The following is an 18,057-nucleotide window of genomic DNA, read 5'->3' on the forward strand; positions in this document are numbered from 1 at the left end:
ACCCACCCCCCCCCCCCCCTTTCCATTATAGCAGCACGTGCATATAATCTTGAGCCAGGATACACATTCAAGCCACATGTATCCCTACAGAACTTATATCCTTAGTAAGACAGGAGCTAAATGTACATGCTAGGGACTGATTCAGCGATACTTCATCTGTAAAGACTACATGCCCACGTAGCCCATGTATGGTCTTAGATACACCAGTACTTTTGCCACTGCTACCAGATACCAATCCAAGAAGTGATCTGGGGCACTTCCCTGATCACTCCTACATAGACCTTCCATTGCATAATGACTTGCTAACATGTAGATGTATTGGTTCTGGAAGAGAGCCTCATAGACCTTGGAGAAGCATTAAGCTGTCACGGCTCATATGTTTGTGAGGTTCCTGGGCCTAAACAACTACACATCTGCCATCTGACCAATACTCGTGACTCTCGAGCTTATTATATAATTGATTCCCTTGCTGAGATGATGTCTAGATTATGTAAGTCTGATATTTCAGAGAACATATCCTGCAATAAGCAGTGAAACCCACACAGGTTAAGTAGTGACTGTAATGTTCTTCAAGACTGACTTGGCAAGCTCCATTTGCAGTACCACAGTTAAAGGAAATTGGAAATTATGGAGACATTTGAGTTCATTTCAGTTTTATTCTGTACATACAACCACTTCTGTAGTACTCTCCGGAAACTCTTGATACCCATAAATAAATCTAGGTTCATGTTTTATTTTACAGCTCCCAATAAGTGCTACCTGGCTGACAGTGGTAAGTACATCTATAGTATCCATTAAAAAAGAAAAAAAGAAAAAAGGAAGAACTAACCCCTAGTAGGGATGTACTCCCTGGGAATCAATCAAAAAAACATTCTTATTTAAAAGTGTGCACATTTATTAAATAGAAATACAAAATTATTAACCTCAAAATTAATGCATCTACCCTGCTTGATATCTAAAAAAAAAAGTCTGGCCAGAGGTCTGAGGGAAGACCAGCGTTGAGTTTGCATATGTCTTGCTGGACGATCTTGCCTTTCCACCCTTTGATACCTGTGACCCACCAGTTTATCGAAACTGACATTTTGTTTGAATATTGGAGATCCAATTGCCACATGCTTTTGCCTTTCTGCCTCCCCACCGGGACCAGCTGAATGGAAGCTGGGACAAAGCTAAGTACCTGTATTAGTGCATTTATGTTCATCCATGGCACATGCACAGTCTTTCTTCTGAGCCTTACACACTACACAGTTTGGCTACCATTGAATGTATGTGTTGTTCATTCACGCTGATAACATTGTGCAGCGTCTGCAAGATCGCACCTGAGTACCACAGGTTCTGGGATGTTATTATTATGGCAATTTGATGGGACAAATGTACATTGCCATCATCACTTGGATTGGATATACTTACATCATTTCAACATACTCATATGTGGCACCATTTGGAGTATTAACTGTTTGTTGTTTTTTACGCTGACCACAGTGTGCAGTCTTTTGCATACCGCACCTGGCTACCTTGTTATCCTAATGTGTGATATTGGAAATTCGTTTGGAATTGATATCAGCAATGTCTGCTGAATGTGCAATTATATGGTATTATCACCTACAGTGACTCTTTTGGTTACAATACTAGTTTATTGGCTTCCACATCTCTCAATTGCAGTTTTTTTGTTTTTTGTTTGATTTCCATGGTGACGTCACTAAATACCATCACACTATTTGGGAGTGATTTTTATCATGCATGATGAGTTTAACACATGGTCTGGCCAGACCTTTCAGACAGCAAATGTGGGTCTATATAACATTAGATATCAAGCAAGACAGATGCATTTATTTTTTAACATTAAGAATTTTGTATTTCTATTTAATAAATTTGCACACTTTTAAATAAGTATGTTTTTTCATTGACTACCATGGAGTGCATCCCTACTGGGGGTTAGTTCTTCCTTTTTGCAAATAGTTTAATACCCCTTGGGAATTTGTATTAATTTGAATTAAAAAAAACAAATTCAGGGAGTTTTTGACTGATTTGGTTTGCCCTATATGGGAAACCCCTACCACATTTTCCATGGAAGTGGAAACATATTCTTCCATTCTGAAAAGTTGTTTGCAGTCTCTTTTTCTTTATAAAGCTGATCATACATAATGTTTTTGGCTTTTGTAAATGGTCTCTCCATTGGGCTATGAGAAGGGTATTCTCCTAAAACACATATACCCAATGTTCTTCCAAGCCCTCACAAGTTACGAAGCATGGTTCCAATAAGGACAATTGTGGGTTTGATGAAAGTTTTCAGTCCACACCATCAACCTTTTTGTTTGAAGAGTACTCCAGTTATCTGTCATAATGATGTGTGTTCATAATCTTTTCGCACCATTCCCTATTTTCAATGAAAAAACATTTACAAACCTTTTAAGATTAGATATTTTACCTGGACTGTGTCATACATTTTGACAGAAGGGAGTAGATGTGTAATATCTCCCAACATTAACATTTAAAGTATTTTTTTGTGTACTTTCTAGATCCCCTAATCAACAAGTCTGCCTCACTCCCAGCATACAGAAGGAATGGCCTTCACAGGGTACGGTACAAGAACTACATGGAAAAATTGAACTATGGGAAATGTTTACTGGTAGCTTCATTCAAACATGGAAGGTTGGATGTGTGTCTTTGTTAGACCAATCCGTGTCTATAGTGTGGAGGTGCCATCCACTGCCTGATCTGGTGAGGTGTCTAGAGTTTCATTAAAATAAATCATTTGGCAGACTGAAAAATATTGATGTTTTTTTTACATCCTTGAGATTGTCATCCATGTGACTTGGGTGCTATTGTACCAACATGACTGGCACAACCAACCCATTGCCAAAGGCCCCAAATAGAACCGACCCAACTTTTTTTGTCTTTAGAATGATAGAATTGATTAAAGGACACAGTTTACAAAGAATTGGAGCTATTACACAATATTAATACCAAATATCAACCTAAACAGCAGTGTAATTCTTAAGTCTTTTTCTGGGTGTAAGATATCAATATGATCTTTCAATCAATCATTCGATGCGACTGAAATGATCAATTTGAATAGGAATCATAAACCACAGACCCTCTATTCAATCAGCTTAACAAGCTTTACATAGATTATGATGCTGGCAAGTTAAACGCCCATGGCGAAATTTTATTGATCTTTTCTGATCAATCAAATGAGTATCTGTGTGTGTATCAGATAATGGATTGTAATACAAATCGATTAGATGATTATTTTTAATAGATCATTTTTGATAAATCGTATTTTCATTCGGAACATTGTACTTAGATCAATTACAATTCGATAAGTGTATGGACACATTTAAGTGACACATTAGAAAAAAATGCAACTAGACAACTTAATTAAACTTTCAATAAGCCAGCTCCCACCTATATTATAATCCCTACATTATATATCTGTAACAGATGACAGCCATGCTCCAAATTGTAGTGGACACCTGTAGTTACCTTAAAGTGTATGTGAAGCCAAAAAAGGAAGGATTCAAACTCAGTTTTTTACTGTTTGCGGGGCTTCATTAGAGATTAACCCTCACTTGCTATCTGGTAAAATCATTGTCAGCAGGATAGGAAGTAAGGGTTTAAGCCTTCCCCTACTCTACTAAAGAAAATCCTTTTTATTTCTGTCTCTGTTGCTGTTAAAGAGTTCCTCTTATTTCCTGTCTAGTAAAACCTTGTCAGCAGGACATGAGGGGAAATCTCTCTAATGGAGCCCCAGATAGGAATAAAAACCTGACGGGAGGTTCTAGTCCTTTCCCACTCTATTAAACTTTTTGGCTGGACATACGCTTTAATTATTTACCTATACAGTATATTAGACAGTAGACACAAGCCATTTTTAATGTGGTTCATGCATGTTTATTCAAAATATCCTGGACTTTTTAAACAATTTATGGTTTTTCTTACAGCCGCCAAGTGCGGAACTCTTCCACTATGATAGTGCCAATGCAGTCAACTGGGGAATGAGAGGTAGGTTACACGTTACCAGAAATAAAATGATAAATAACATTATAAATTCATATTATCATAATTTGTATTCAATATCTAAAAAAGTGCTAGCAGAGGTAAAACAAAAGACAGCTGACTGCATTTGTAATTCTGTAACTTCAATTGAGCTTTAAACCAATACCTATTGAGATTTCTGTACTAATATGGTGCAGAGATATACAGTAACCTAAAGCAACAGCTGCAGCATATACAGATAACAGTTTTCATTGTTATTATTAATATCTGGTTGGCCCAGTTGTTGTGGATTACAGAACATCCTTGCGCCGTTTTGTTGTAAAATAAAACTCTAGATTGTAAAAATATTAAATATATCGGGGGTCAGGAGCCCTTGTTCCTATAGCTCTAGAACATGCAGGACTCAATCAAGTTATCATACATGTGGTTCATCTGTAAAAAAAGATCAAAGAACTATTATTTGTTGTTATCATAACGTGACACCATGAATGATTCTCCTTGTGAATACTATTAAAATTATGGTCTCCGGCATTTTGTTAAAATCTCTATAATGTTGCTAGCCGTTTTTGCTGTTTCCAGGCACTTTTTAGTTGTTCTTCCTAAAAGAAACCATTGCTAAGAGAAATTTGGATGCTACCCTTTCAAACTCCTTTCTGAAAATGCTGGTAGCATGGCTGTCTCTGCCTTTAAAGCCTAACGTTAGTGATTTAAAACACAACAAATGCAGACTGTGAAGACAGCATTCACAATCTGGCTATTTGTTCTGATCAGAAACCAATGAAGCCATTAAGAGCATAAAGGTCCCCATACACCTTACGATTATCGTACGATAATCGTATGCGATCGACTTTTCGTACGACAATCGTAACGTGTGAATAGAGTGCCCGACCGATAGTACTGTACAATCGTACGACTTTTGACGGTCAAGCATTTTTGAAAACTTTGCTAGATCGTACGATTTTCGTAAGGTTGCTGGTGTTCAAGTCCGTCAAAAGTCGTACGATCTACACTGCGCTTGCTCTAACGAAAATACGGCAAATTATTTACCGCATTTCATCCAGGTGCTTTTCGTTAATTACGGCTAAATTAATCTTGCGATTGGGGCAGGATGAGGCTGCCGTACGAAAATCGTACGACGGTTCGATCATCGGACGAAAAGCTTCGTCCGATAATCGTAAGGTGTATGGGCACCTTGAGAGTCAGACAACTAGCATTTCTTTATCCTTCATTGAGGGACGCAAGAATTCATGAACTGCTGGGTAATACTGCTGCTTACAGGAGGATTTGGACACTGGCAAACAGGTATAACCCCTCCTATTCCCAGCATGTCTTAGTTAGTTAATTAGTTAGTTTGTTAGTTGCCCTAGTTCCCAGAAGGATGGATGTCTTTTCTCTGCTTTGCTGAGTCTGACCTTTTTTGCTAACTATTTTTTTTCTTCAATCTCGAACGGATGCAGACCGCAGAGCTGCTCCTCCCGGCACTGAGATCCTTTCGGCAGGAGCTCAGTTCTGTGCTCCGGCCGAAAGAAAGGATCGATTAGTGAGGTCTGCAGCAGTATTTATGTATATGTGCAGGGGTAGCATGTTTTGTATATGTGCAGGGGTTGTATTTTTTGAATATGTGCAGGGGTAGTATGTTTTATATATGTGCAGGGGTAGTATTTTTGTTATATTTATGTGTTTGGGAGGGGGTTGAAGTGTATTAGGCTACATTCACACCTGTATCTTTAGGTGCAATTAGGGATTCCTGCGGCAGGAACTTGCATTTTTCCGCAGCAGGAATCCCTAATCTGGCATTAAAAGCGGCAGCTGTCACCCGTTCAAGTTAATGATCAGATGACAGTAGCTGCATGTAAACGCCTAATTTAACCTAAACTTACAGATATGAATAGGGCCTTATTGTGTGCGTATTGGGGTCCGTAGTACCATACCAGATATATATACATTTTATTTTGATGTACGAAATTTGGCAAGCCGGCCCCAATGGGAGAAAAAAAATTGTTGAGTGGCCCCCCGAGTCAAATGAGTTTGAGACCCCCTATTTACAGGATACAAAAGGGTTACTTTAAACAAATATATATCATGATACTAAAAATGTATTATGCTCTTTTGATTACTTTTTACAAAATTAACATAAACATAAAAAACAGTATGTGGTTTGGTAAACTTGTCTTCATAATATTAAAATCTAATATACTGTATATATAATCTATATTTTGTCATTACAGCAATAACAATGTTCAACACTGAAAGTATCAATAAAATGTGTATTTACCTGTGTGCCTTCTATTTTCTGTATTGCAGAGTACAAGGTGAGAAGATCCAGAATTTTTTGATGAATAGGAGAGCTGTTACTATGACAATGAACTGTTTATGCAACAAAGGAAAGTTGTTGTTTTTTAATGTGCATTCAACCATAGCCTCAAGGACTTTCACTATATTCTTATTGGAAATCAATTCCGCTTCAACCACCCACATCAAATGACTCTGATTTCTATCTGTACATTTTATCTCTGCAATTAATAGATGAAAGGGTTATTAAACCCTCAGGTGTTTTTGCATATATCTACTGCTGTGTCTTCGCCATGTGCTACCGGACGAAAATCTGAAAGATCTCGGGCGCATGCACAGTTCAGATTTTCGGCCGGGAGATGAGGAGAGACACAAGGTAAGTCTATGGCAGCGTGCACCCGCATGCAGACACCGTGGGACAGGAAGTGCCAGCAAGCACAGAGGAGTCAGCGCTGGATCGTAGACCCGCAGCAGCGCTGGAGGGAAGGCTGAAAAGGACAGGAAAAAAAGAAGATTGCATTAAGAGACATCATTTAAGGTAAGTGCTGACACTAACATTGGGGGGAAGGAAAAAAAATGTAGACTTTAATGTCACTTTAAGACTCCCATTCAATTAATAAGAGGATTCACTTGGAATCCAAAACCTCAATATATACATTTATAGTGATAGTACATTTGTCCTGGTTGTCCTTACGCAAGTACACCAGAGCATCCGTTCTAACACACATTTTTTTTAAGATAGCACTTTGCAGAGTAGTGGCTGTACTAAAGCAGGCAGGACAATGTGGCTTGGTTTCTCAACAGTCATGTTAGAAATAGTAGCAGGAGTATCTTTTCAAGCTTGTGTAAAACAATCCTAGAAAAAGGCACCAGAGCACATAGATAAAATTAAAGTGTATCCCTAAGTCAATCCAGTTTATAGAGCTGGGGAAGTTTGGACACTGTCATGTTTTTATTGCTGCCTGTGTCCCCACAGGGGAGATTCAACTCTCAATTTGTATTGGTGGCCATTGTCACCGATGGTACACAGACAGCAAAAAAAATACTCCCTACTCTGTCCCAAACTACAAAAAAAAGTTTTGTTTATACATACACGTTAATAAAGAGCAGGCAGGCCGCAGGAGACCTAATGCACCCTGTCTAGTGGCAGGAGAACCAGCAGGTAGTATGAATTCTCATGACCCTCCTAAAGGAAAGTGCCCATGATGGCTAAATGCTGGGTGTTTAGTCTGGGTCAGATGCCTGTTGTCTCTTACTCGCTCACCCTAGCAGGATATTTGTGAGTACATAATTTAAAGCAATACTCCAGGCAAATCAAATCATAACCCTTACAGTAGGGCTTCCACCACACTACAAGAGTTAAGTGCTCGTTTTGTCTAGGGAGCTGAAATTAAAAAGTTATACACACCTGAACCACGATCCCGGCTTGCTCTTAGACCAGTCCTTCCACCCTCTCTGCTCCTCCACTCGAGCAGTCTAAAGTGTGAGACATACCATCGATGCAGCCGAGGAAGCGACAGCCTGCAGGGAGTTGTGTAGGAGCCATCTGGGATCGGGGTTTTGGTGAGTATAACTTTCTCATTTTAGCTCCCTAGACAAACTGAGCACTTAACCCTTTCAGCCTCACTGCAAGGGTTATGATGTGATTTGATTTGCCCAGAGTTCTGCTTTAAATAAAGCTCACACATTTTATCCAAAGCTGCACTATGTGCGTCTGTTTGGTTTTTATTCCAGAAATCTGACAATTTTTCCCAACTTCTTACATGCAGCTGCATCCATAAGAGTGGGCTTTTCTTACATATCTGAGCTCTGGGAATTTTACAAAGCATCAGAAAAAAAACCTGACAAAGGTTCTAATCCTTCCCATCTCTAAACCAAACTGAAAAAAAAAAAAGATTTGGCTAGGGATACAATTTAGTTTTTTGTTTATTCTCTGTGGATGTTAATTAGCTGAACCCCAGTTTAGCAGTGGGACTTGTACTGCTCTGGCTCAGGTTGTTGCAGCATATCAGATGTAAAAACATTTAAAGATAGCAGCGTTAATTCAGATTGGATTGTAAGAACATTAAAGGTTTTGTTAAATCCCATCACATTAGTGTAATCCAGTCTGAAAGTTGACCTTTGAGCTCAGATTTCAGAACAATTCCAAGACACAGGTTCCCATTCCTGCACCATTCCTATTGACCATTGTGCTTCTTACTGAGAGAATGCCATTGTTAATGTCCTCCTGCAAAATGTTACTCGCCTGTGTTTGGCTTCAATACTTTGAATCACTGACCCACAAAAACCATGCTGCCAGGAAATTCAGAACACCTGAACTGCATGTTTGCTCCAGATCAGTGACACCAAAAAATATTAAAGGCATGACAGCCAATCAGCTAGCATTTTCATAAGGAGAGGTAAGCAATGGCTGACTCCAAACTTTTAACAGTACAAGTTTTCTTTATAGGAGTACCCTATCCCAAACTTACCATTTTTGGTGTGAGGATATTAGAATAGTAATGGGCATGTTCACAAAAGAAGGACAAAGAACAATGATGATGTGCAGAATGCAGGAATTTATAGCAATCAATCGTATTACAGTTTATTGTAGAAAAAACAGTGAACGATTAATTCCGGTTGGTTATTATCAGATCTTACACTTTGCAGGTTGCTCCTTGCCCTTGTTAAAGCATGTACTTTTTGTACACTTATCCTTTTCTACCCCCCCTCCACCACCATTTCAGCATAGGTTAGAGACGTTCTCCACTCTGCTCCCCGCTCTCCATCCTGAACTACTTTGCCGTGGTCCCGGGTTCCCCCAAAGAGCGGGGGAGCCTGAAAACCACCGCAGGGAGGAAGGCGGCCAGGGGTGACAGACGCAGCAGGAGGTAGAGGTGGACCACGGAGGGGGGTAGCGGAGGGGGGGGGGGGGAGACCTGCAGGCTTATTACAAGTGATCTTGGCGGCATCGCCAAGATCACTTGTACTAAACGAGCGCCGGCTTCCCTGCTCTACATTTAGCTCTGCTTGCCCGGAGCAGGGTTAAATGCAGAAAAAAAAACTACCCGCACTTTGGCTCTGCCGCCCCTCTACACCTCTACTCCCGGCCAGGCCTTGTGGTCTTGTGGGAAATCTGGCCCCGTATACAGCACTATACAGTCACAAAGTTATTGATTGGGTTGGCTATTGCAAAGACAGATTCATCATAATAAAAAATACATTTATTAATGCATTAATAGATACATACATTATTATTATTTTATGTCTTTTGTATCTGCCTGGACTGCAACTTTGAAAAAAAAGTTTGATTACCTTTTTAATAGTAAACTCCTAATGTTGACTTCTCTGAGCAATGAAAAATAACTCCATCAGATCACAGCTTGTTCCACTCCACATTGCCACAGCATACCCACAACTGTCTTTTAAAGTGAAGCCTATTTTCTAAGATACAATTCTTTGTAACTGAGCAATATTGTACAAGTGGCTATTTGATTATTTGACAGATCTATCCGTATGAATTACTCATGGTAACCACTAGAGGGAGGACCAGACTGCCTAAAGATGCCGACAGGACTCGGCTGGAAGTAAGTGGTTTACTATTACCACATTTATTGATCAGACTTTTGGAAAACATATAAAAGGACGGTGATAAACATGCTGTTTAAGTAGAAGCACATTTTCCACTTACAAAACAGGTGCAGGAATCACTGTAGTGGGACCTCATCACATTTTGGAGACTGCTTCTTCCATTTAGAAGGCAAGCTTCTAAATGTAATGGCAATTATGCTGAGAAATCCAGGGCATAGACAAAGGGATGGAGATGTGGATAGGGTATGATCTGTAGGGATTTATGGCCATCCCCTCGTCTAACCCTCATCTGTTTAGATGCCTCCTGCATGGAGGTAGTGGCTTCTATTTACATGCTGGCAGAGCTGACAGTGTGAGAATTTAGAGAGACAATAATAATGTGTTTTGATCCATTCTATTTTATTTTTTTAAAGCTGAATGTTCATAAACTGATATTTTCTATCATGTTTTTCCATTTTTTTAAATACATTGTTTTACCAATATAAATGTAATAAGGGTGCATTCACTGGTTGACACTGATTTTGCAAAACGTTCTGGGCTTTCTGCCTGTTTATCTTTTTGACTATTTCAGTCAAATCTGTACAGGGCCCTATAATAAACAGACAAGGAGAGGTATGGCTTCTGTCGGCACCCTTCTGCCCATCATCCCTTGATCAACAGATTAAAGGAGTAGGTTGGAAAATGTACAGGTGAACAGTGCTTGCACTGTTTGGGAATCCTGACAGCAGCGGATGCCACTGCCAGAATACAATGTACACAGCGGGATAATCCTCCATCCATGCTGTTAGTGTGAATGGAAGTGTCTATCAGATTTTTTGCCCATGTGCCCAGCTTTACTTTTTAGCAGTGTGTAATTTGAGCTTTGCAATTGAGGTCTGTTTACAACATTGGCTTAGCATAGCAGTAAAGATGGCCAAGTAATAAAGGAGACAGTAACTTTTTAGTCTACCTAAATAAAAAAATAAAAAATAGTTAAGCAAGAGAAAAAGTGGGTAAAAGAAGTGTGACATTTAGAGCTTGTTCACACCAGCCCCAGTGTGTTAGTGATCACATTCTGGCTGGTTCACTTTGTTTTGGGGTGAGAGTGTCAACAACTTCAATGCACCGCCATGCCCCCTCCCGCCCCAAAACAAAGTGAGCCGGCCGGAACGCAATCCAGAGTGTTCCGGCACCAATCAGCCCTTACCCACACGCTCTCACCCTCCTCCTTTGAAAGTGGTTTGTTATGGACTTCTTTCCAGCTTATTTCATCCTCATACTTTCTGTACTGCCAATAAGAAATCTTTGTTTTTTCTGTGTCGTCATCGCTTGTAACATTATCTCTGTTTTGTTTCACCTTTTTCGCAGCGCCATCTGTCAGCTGAAGAGTTTTATCAGGTGTTTGGGATGACTATAGCAGAATTTGACCGCCTGGCACTATGGAAAAGGAACGAGCTTAAAAAACAAGCCAGGCTCTTCTAATTCTATCCACCACGTGCCTCAATCTGTACACCTCTATAAATATATTTATAAATATTATATATAAATATATATATATGTAGATCTTATGTATAACTATTACACACAGTATGTTTATTGTATTATAGGATAATCTCCACGGGAATACGTTTTAGGCCTTTCAGAAGTGGAAGGGACACTGACCTACTTCTATGCAATGGATTGCATTCCCTTTCACGGCTGACAGGGCTGTTCGGTGGAGAGAGATATTTTCAACTCTCGGTTATATTTTTTAAACGCTGTTTTTTATGCGCCACTGTTTTGAAGAATTTAGAGACTTCGGTAAACCTGCATCTTTAACATTGTTACAACGCATTATCGAAATTGAGCCATATGGATTTCCCAGAGTTCCCCTGTGGTGACCAATTGGCAGACAGGTTATACGTGTGCCATGTGTGTCTAGCAGGACCCAGCGGTGTCACTGCAGGTTGTGTCAAAGTGAAGTGGGGAAACAGATTGAGACTGTCGCATTATAGGACCAGAATAGGAACTGCCTTTACCTGAAGTCATGCATCGTCTGTTCAGTAAATAACTCCTACAGCATCTACTTAATGGAATCACGACCTTTTAAACTAGGAACATCTGATATCATTTCCTTGGTTTGTTGACACAATGATAATCTTTTGGCAGAATAAGCATGTCTGTAACACAGCAAATTCACAGATTGTACAGTAAAAGTAGAAATGATTGCTGCCATTAGGCTAGCTATAGATGCATAGATTTCCCTCATTCGAGTCGTGGGCTGGTGAAGAGAAATGTTATAGATTGTCCCATACATGGTAAACATCATGAATGGAGGAATCTCCACTTGCTGGATATTGTATACAGGCTGCTGACACCTGCGGCTGTCTAAATGGTGATTTCATCTGATTGCATGCAGCCCACAAAGGTCACCCATGGTACGCATTTCAGCTGATTCATCACAAAATGTCCTAACTCAAGCCATGTATGGCCAGCTTTAGCCTGGATTTTTAAGATAATTATAAAAAATGGCTGTATCCAGTGTTGTGTTGCCGGCCATACAGTTGCCAAAACCAGGCAGAAAATGCAATGATCACTTCATGTCTGTGAGCTGGTATACTGGCTACTTTATCTAGCATTAAAATAGATTTTACAAGTGTAGCAGAATCCTTTTAACATAGCTTTAGTTAGAAAGTTTTTCCTTAAAGGAAAATTCTGCCTTCTTTACTACACCAGCCATATTTTTCCATTTAAGGTCTGTTCACATTAATATGGATGGGTTAATGCAGGTTATGCTTCTTGTTAACATGCATTGCATTAAGGCTGCCCATTCATTTGCCTAGCACTCCAGAATGCACCAAAGTGTTGCATGTACTATTCTGGCAGTGCATTGTGCACGCAACTGCAACACGATAGCGTGAATAGGCCCTTGCAACAACTTTCTAGGGGTCATTCTGTACTGTTTATGTACAGACCACCCCTAGAAGTGTTATTCTCTCTTGGCTCTAATTGGCTTACTTTTTTTTTTATAATGCTATCCATACTTTTATTCCTCTAATAGATTCCTCCATCCATGCTAAACAGCATGGGTGAAGGAAACTCCATGTGTCAGCTATTGTATTTAGACAGCTGACACCCTTGGCTGTGTTATTAGATGCAACAGGTTTCCACCCAGCTCCTTTCATTTTCCAAGTGAAGTCTGTTGAGCGGTGTTGCCGGCAGGTATCAGCTGAAATTCAAGCCATGTATGCCACAGAATTTGAGATAAAATTACAGGCATCCCTAGCTTTGTGCTTAGGCTATTAGAGCACCTTTTACCTTTGGGTATTGTTTGGTCATATATACAGGTATGTTAGGGATACAGCATTTCTCGTATTGAAGCAGTAGGTCTGATTAAAGCAGGCAGACTGAGCAGGGAGTTACTGAAATAGCTTGTTTCTGAACAGAAACAGATACTTATCAACAGTGAAGTTTGCAAAAATCTTCTTAATGTATTTAACTGGCCTGGAAATTGGTTTTCTCAACAACAGTAGAGTCTTACAGAAGATTTGGGTAAAGTTCATTCATTTTAGATCTCGTACACAATGCTTGCAATGAATTAGGTCATATCTGTGAGCACCTAGTTGTAATCACCACTTGCACAGTACACATACCTTGCTATGAAGAATATACAGCACTGTGTTCAAGGGCTCACTGAATCTTTGCTGACTTCTGAGTGTGCCGAACAAAACATATCTAGCAAAGTGTATATGAGTATGGATAGCTGAATTTTAGAGTATACAAGGGGTTGGATACAGCTGCTTTTAGGCCACTAGATCAGTGGTACAACAACCGCTCTTTCCCTACATTTACTAGTTATTTGTTCACATTTCATTTTGTAGAGAAGAATTAGTAAATATCATTTGCAAAGAGAACACACAAAAGAAGTACCGATCCTCCACGGTTCAGGAAAGGAATGAGCCTGGCACTTGCCACTGGGAACACGTCTTTGATTCAATTTGAGCACATACAAACAGAAGAAAAGCTGGCCAAACACCGGATTTCGCTGGCATATTTTTTCGGTATTGAGTGCAAGTACCGATATTTATCTTTCGGTACTAACTGATACTGGTACTTCCGCTAGCATGGAGCCGGCTTCCCGGGCAATCAGGAACCCGGGGGGCGTGTCATTACCCGCCGGCCGGGTTCTTGATTGCCCGGGAAGCTGTCTCCATGCTTTTTGGCCGGGAAGACGGCTCAATACTGATTGGCCCAAATGCTCTGATACCTGAACTTCAGGTCAGAGGGAGCCAATCAGGAAGCCAGGCAGCGAGTATTGTCTCCTGGCCAATCAGCATCGAGCCAGCCTAACAACATGGAGCCGGTCTCCTGGTCAGTCAGGAAGCCGGGCGGCGAGTCATTACCTACCGCCCAGCTTCCTGGTTGGCCCGGGAAGCCAACTCCATGTTCCCTTGCGGCACTGCCGGTCAAAGGGAGATTTCGAGTATCTGGGAAGGTATCGGAGCATTTGGTGTACTTACCCAAATACTCGTTATCAGCACTGATACTAGTATCAGTATCGGTGCATCCCTAATGAACATCTACCAGTGTATGGCCAGCTTTACAGCTGAAAGCTTTTTTTGGAAATTGTAGTGCCATCTAGTGTATTCCTCAATGCAGGAAACTTGTAGTAAAACTCAACTTGTAGTTTCTTGCATTCTGATGTGAAAACATAGAGTTCCTCTGTCAGTCGGCTTGAATGGTTCTCTTTCATCTTTGCTGATTTCAGCAAGAAGAGATAACTGTGCTTTAACATTAAAACCTTGCCATTGCACTGTCAGACCTTACTGTATTGGCTGTATAGTAGCTTAAAGGATAACGTTCCAGTCAGGGTAACAGTAACCTTCCCTATAGTTACATAAATCAAAGTTATATGTACTTGGCCAGTCTTTCTTCTGACAGTAAAACTGGCTATAAACCAGTAGATTGTTTTTAATTTTCAGAAAGCTCATTTGATTTTCTAACGGTTAGTGGGGGGTCTAATCAATGTTCGTAGTAACAAGGAAAATGAAAGGAGCAGGATGGAAAATGTTTCTTATTTCTCATCTGAACTTTTTATTCATACATATTGTAATGCGCATGTGCCAGGCACAAAATAAACCTGTTTAATACATCTGGCATTCCATTCAAGTAGCCGGTCTGGATTAAATGTTTAAGGGCTTTCAAACGAAATTAGTTGACTCAATGATGGCATCATCAAATGCTTCGACGATTTCAAACGAATGTTGGGAAAAAATTCTAACTGTGTAATGAATGTTGAAAAACTCTTCACATTGGCTCAGAGTCATTTCCTCTTATCAAAGGATGTGGAGGATGGGAGGATTTCGTATACATGACTCTGCCCTGACTTATGGGCTGTTTCTTTATCCTAAGCAGATTTCCTTACCTGCTACAGGCTGAAAATATACAAATATAGTTTTTCTTCTGGAATTTCTGGAGTTTTCCCTCTAATATACCCGAATATTCAAATGTAAATACAGTAGTACAACATTCTATATAATATTATCTTTTTACAGCAGTCTAAGTAGATTGCAGTGGAAAATGAACAATTGCTGTGGCTATAGGTGTCCCATATGGAGACTAACACACTTATATGTCTAAAAGTCCCCTATGTCTAGCTAATAATATTGTAATACATACAGCAATAACATTTTACAAAATGCTACAATTTATAGAGATATTGTCCAGGCACTTGCAGTAAAGTGTGGATAATATGCTGTGACAATATTTCAGTGCTCACAGACGTTACCTATGTGAAAAGACATTAGGAAAGAGGGAACATTAAAAGGAGGGTTTTACCAGTAAAGGGTATGGCTTGTTGAAATGTGGTTGGCAACTGGGGGACATTGGTTGGATTAGAGCAGAGTTTTAGATTTTAAGGCAAGTGCACCATGTTTTTGGTGTATTCAGCCTGTATTCCTTCTGAGCTGCCTCTGACTTGTTTTGAGCTGCTTTTACATTCCCATTCCCAAACTGTTCTGATGTAAAGAAATGCATGTGTACACCAGCCCTTAAAATGTTAGATGGTAAAGTATGTTAGTTATTGTTTAAAAAAAAAGTAATGGTAGCCTTGGGGTTTACATTTATATAACTCTAAATAAATATAATAATATATATATATATCACTTAGTATACATTTAACCCTCCATTAAACCAATTGGAAGAGCAGTGAATATACATATTAACAGCAAAACACCTTCACAAACTAAAAGGCTGAGCTATTAAAGTGAAGTAAAGCTATAAGCTTTGCTTTAAAGAGACACTGTCTCCTTGACCGTTAAATGTCTTTGTTAGGGCTCCCAAGTTATACTCAACTTTCCAATGTTCTCTTGCTGCTTCTTCCTCCATATCAGCTGGAGACAATACCCAGGGGAGCATGTGACTTCTTCCATGGCAGTCATCGGGTCCAGTAGAGGCTGCAACGTCACCTTAGCTTCCGACACCAGCAATCACCAGGGATTTTAGCGCCAGCTGCAGTGAAGGCAAGAGCAACCAGGGAACACTGTCAAGGTGAGTATCAGGGGCTTGGGGGGGCTTTACATAGACACTTACTTTGACCTGAATAGGAAAGATGACAGTATTTTTCTAAACATTCATATACGTGCTGCATATGATTGGATGTTTGATTTACTTCACTTTAGTAACATCTCCCCCCGTGTTCCTGTGTCCAGTCCTCTCTGATGAAGTTCACTCACAGCATAGTTTTTTCTGGGTTTAGACCTACTCAGCTAAGTCATGCCATGGGTAGATGTTGCCATACACAGGAGCAAAAATTGTAATCTCTTCACATGACCAGCAGGTAAAGCCATAAGGACTCTATAAGAAGTACACTTTGTTACAGAATGGTTATCAGTTCTCTAAACGTATAGTGGGTTTTTTATGTGGTTTTTCAGATTTAGTGATTAGTGGAGTGCTTCTTTAATGTCCTGCAACAAATGTATCACTGGTAAAGTGCAGGAAATAATCGTAGCAAGTTAATGGTCGGTCTGTGATTCTGTTGTCTGTTGAGAACCTGCCGTGACATCACTCCAAAAGACACAGCACACTAAAGAGGTCCCAGTGAGCCACTAAAACATCACGTTTCATTGGCTTTTCCTCAATTTTTTCCAAAAGTACCTGAGGCAAGAACACAGCTTGGACAAGACACTCAGAAACTGTAAAAGATATTCTCTCTGCAACATTTCTTATCTCTGTTTGCCTTGGATTTGTATTTCAGATATGTTAACTATTAAAACACAGTTGCCTCTCTCAAGCTGCCTTTGTATATCTTTTACATGAACATCAAACAAGTAGTCGGTTCATCCAAATCTGATATTTCCATTAAGGTAGGATAGACACAAGAATACAGCCACCAGATCTTGTCATTTTCAGCCCTACTTGCATGGTACATGTTTTGTGAGAGTAAATGAGCAGCACAGTGGTGTAGTGGTCTAGAGCAGGCCTTCTTAAACTTTTTCCACACGTGACCCCTTTTCGTCCAAGGAAATTTTTACGTGACCCCAGGTATATTGGAAAGGTATATAAATCAAACATTTACTGGTAATAAATAAAAAATTGTGTCAGACTGCTTGCATGACAGCATAGTGCCTACAGTTAGGGCTAGTTCACATCATCATCAGTGCGTTGTGGCCGGAACACACTGGATCGCATTGCGGCTGGCTCAATTTGTTGTGGGGCGGGATGGGGCGTGGCGGTGCAGTGAGCCGGCCGCAATGCGATCCAGGCCTCTGGTTCGAATCCTGGCCAGGTCATTATCTGCAAGGAGTTTGCATGTTCTCCCTGTGTTTGCATGGGTTTCCTCCCACATTTCAAAGACATGCTGGAAGGGTAATTGGCTCCTGTCTAAATTGGCTTTCGTACGTATGCAGGACCTCAGATTGTAAGCTCCTTGAGGGCAGGGACTGAAGTGAGTGTGCACAATATAAAAAGCTGCATAAATTGTCAGCGCTATATAAACTGTAATAAATAACACCATATAGCTTTTTTACTATTACATGTTTAAGAAGCTCCAAACTTTCAAGCTCTGTGAATTCTAGCATTGACTAATTTTATTTACATGCATGTTCCTTTCTGATTTAAATACATTCCTAGAGTACCTGAATGTTCTTAATGTCAATTTAAAAGTTAGATTACCTATTAAATTGTCATCTGGAGACCCACCATTCCTTTCATATGTTGAAAATGTCCCTATATCTTAGC

General features: G+C 40.0%; 1 protein-coding gene across 1 annotated transcript in view; it reads left to right on the forward strand.

Annotated features, from left to right (window-relative positions):
• ABLIM3 (actin binding LIM protein family member 3) overlaps positions 1 to 11,924 on the forward strand; it is a 96,861-nt gene extending 84,937 nt beyond the window's left edge. Inside the window, exons 18-23 of the mRNA XM_018553040.1 lie at positions 743 to 772; positions 2,520 to 2,578; positions 3,945 to 4,005; positions 6,304 to 6,311; positions 9,777 to 9,857; positions 11,209 to 11,924. Of these exons, the coding sequence (XP_018408542.1) occupies positions 743 to 772; positions 2,520 to 2,578; positions 3,945 to 4,005; positions 6,304 to 6,311; positions 9,777 to 9,857; positions 11,209 to 11,322 (353 nt within the window). The 3' untranslated portion in view covers positions 11,323 to 11,924. The remainder of the gene's footprint in view (positions 1 to 742; positions 773 to 2,519; positions 2,579 to 3,944; positions 4,006 to 6,303; positions 6,312 to 9,776; positions 9,858 to 11,208) is intronic.
• Positions 11,925 to 18,057: the final 6,133 nt, after the last annotated feature.

Source organism: Nanorana parkeri, unplaced genomic scaffold (assembly GCF_000935625.1).
Source record: "Nanorana parkeri isolate BGI_ZX_2015 unplaced genomic scaffold, ASM93562v1 scaffold107, whole genome shotgun sequence".
Lineage (NCBI taxonomy): Eukaryota > Metazoa > Chordata > Amphibia > Anura > Dicroglossidae > Nanorana > Nanorana parkeri.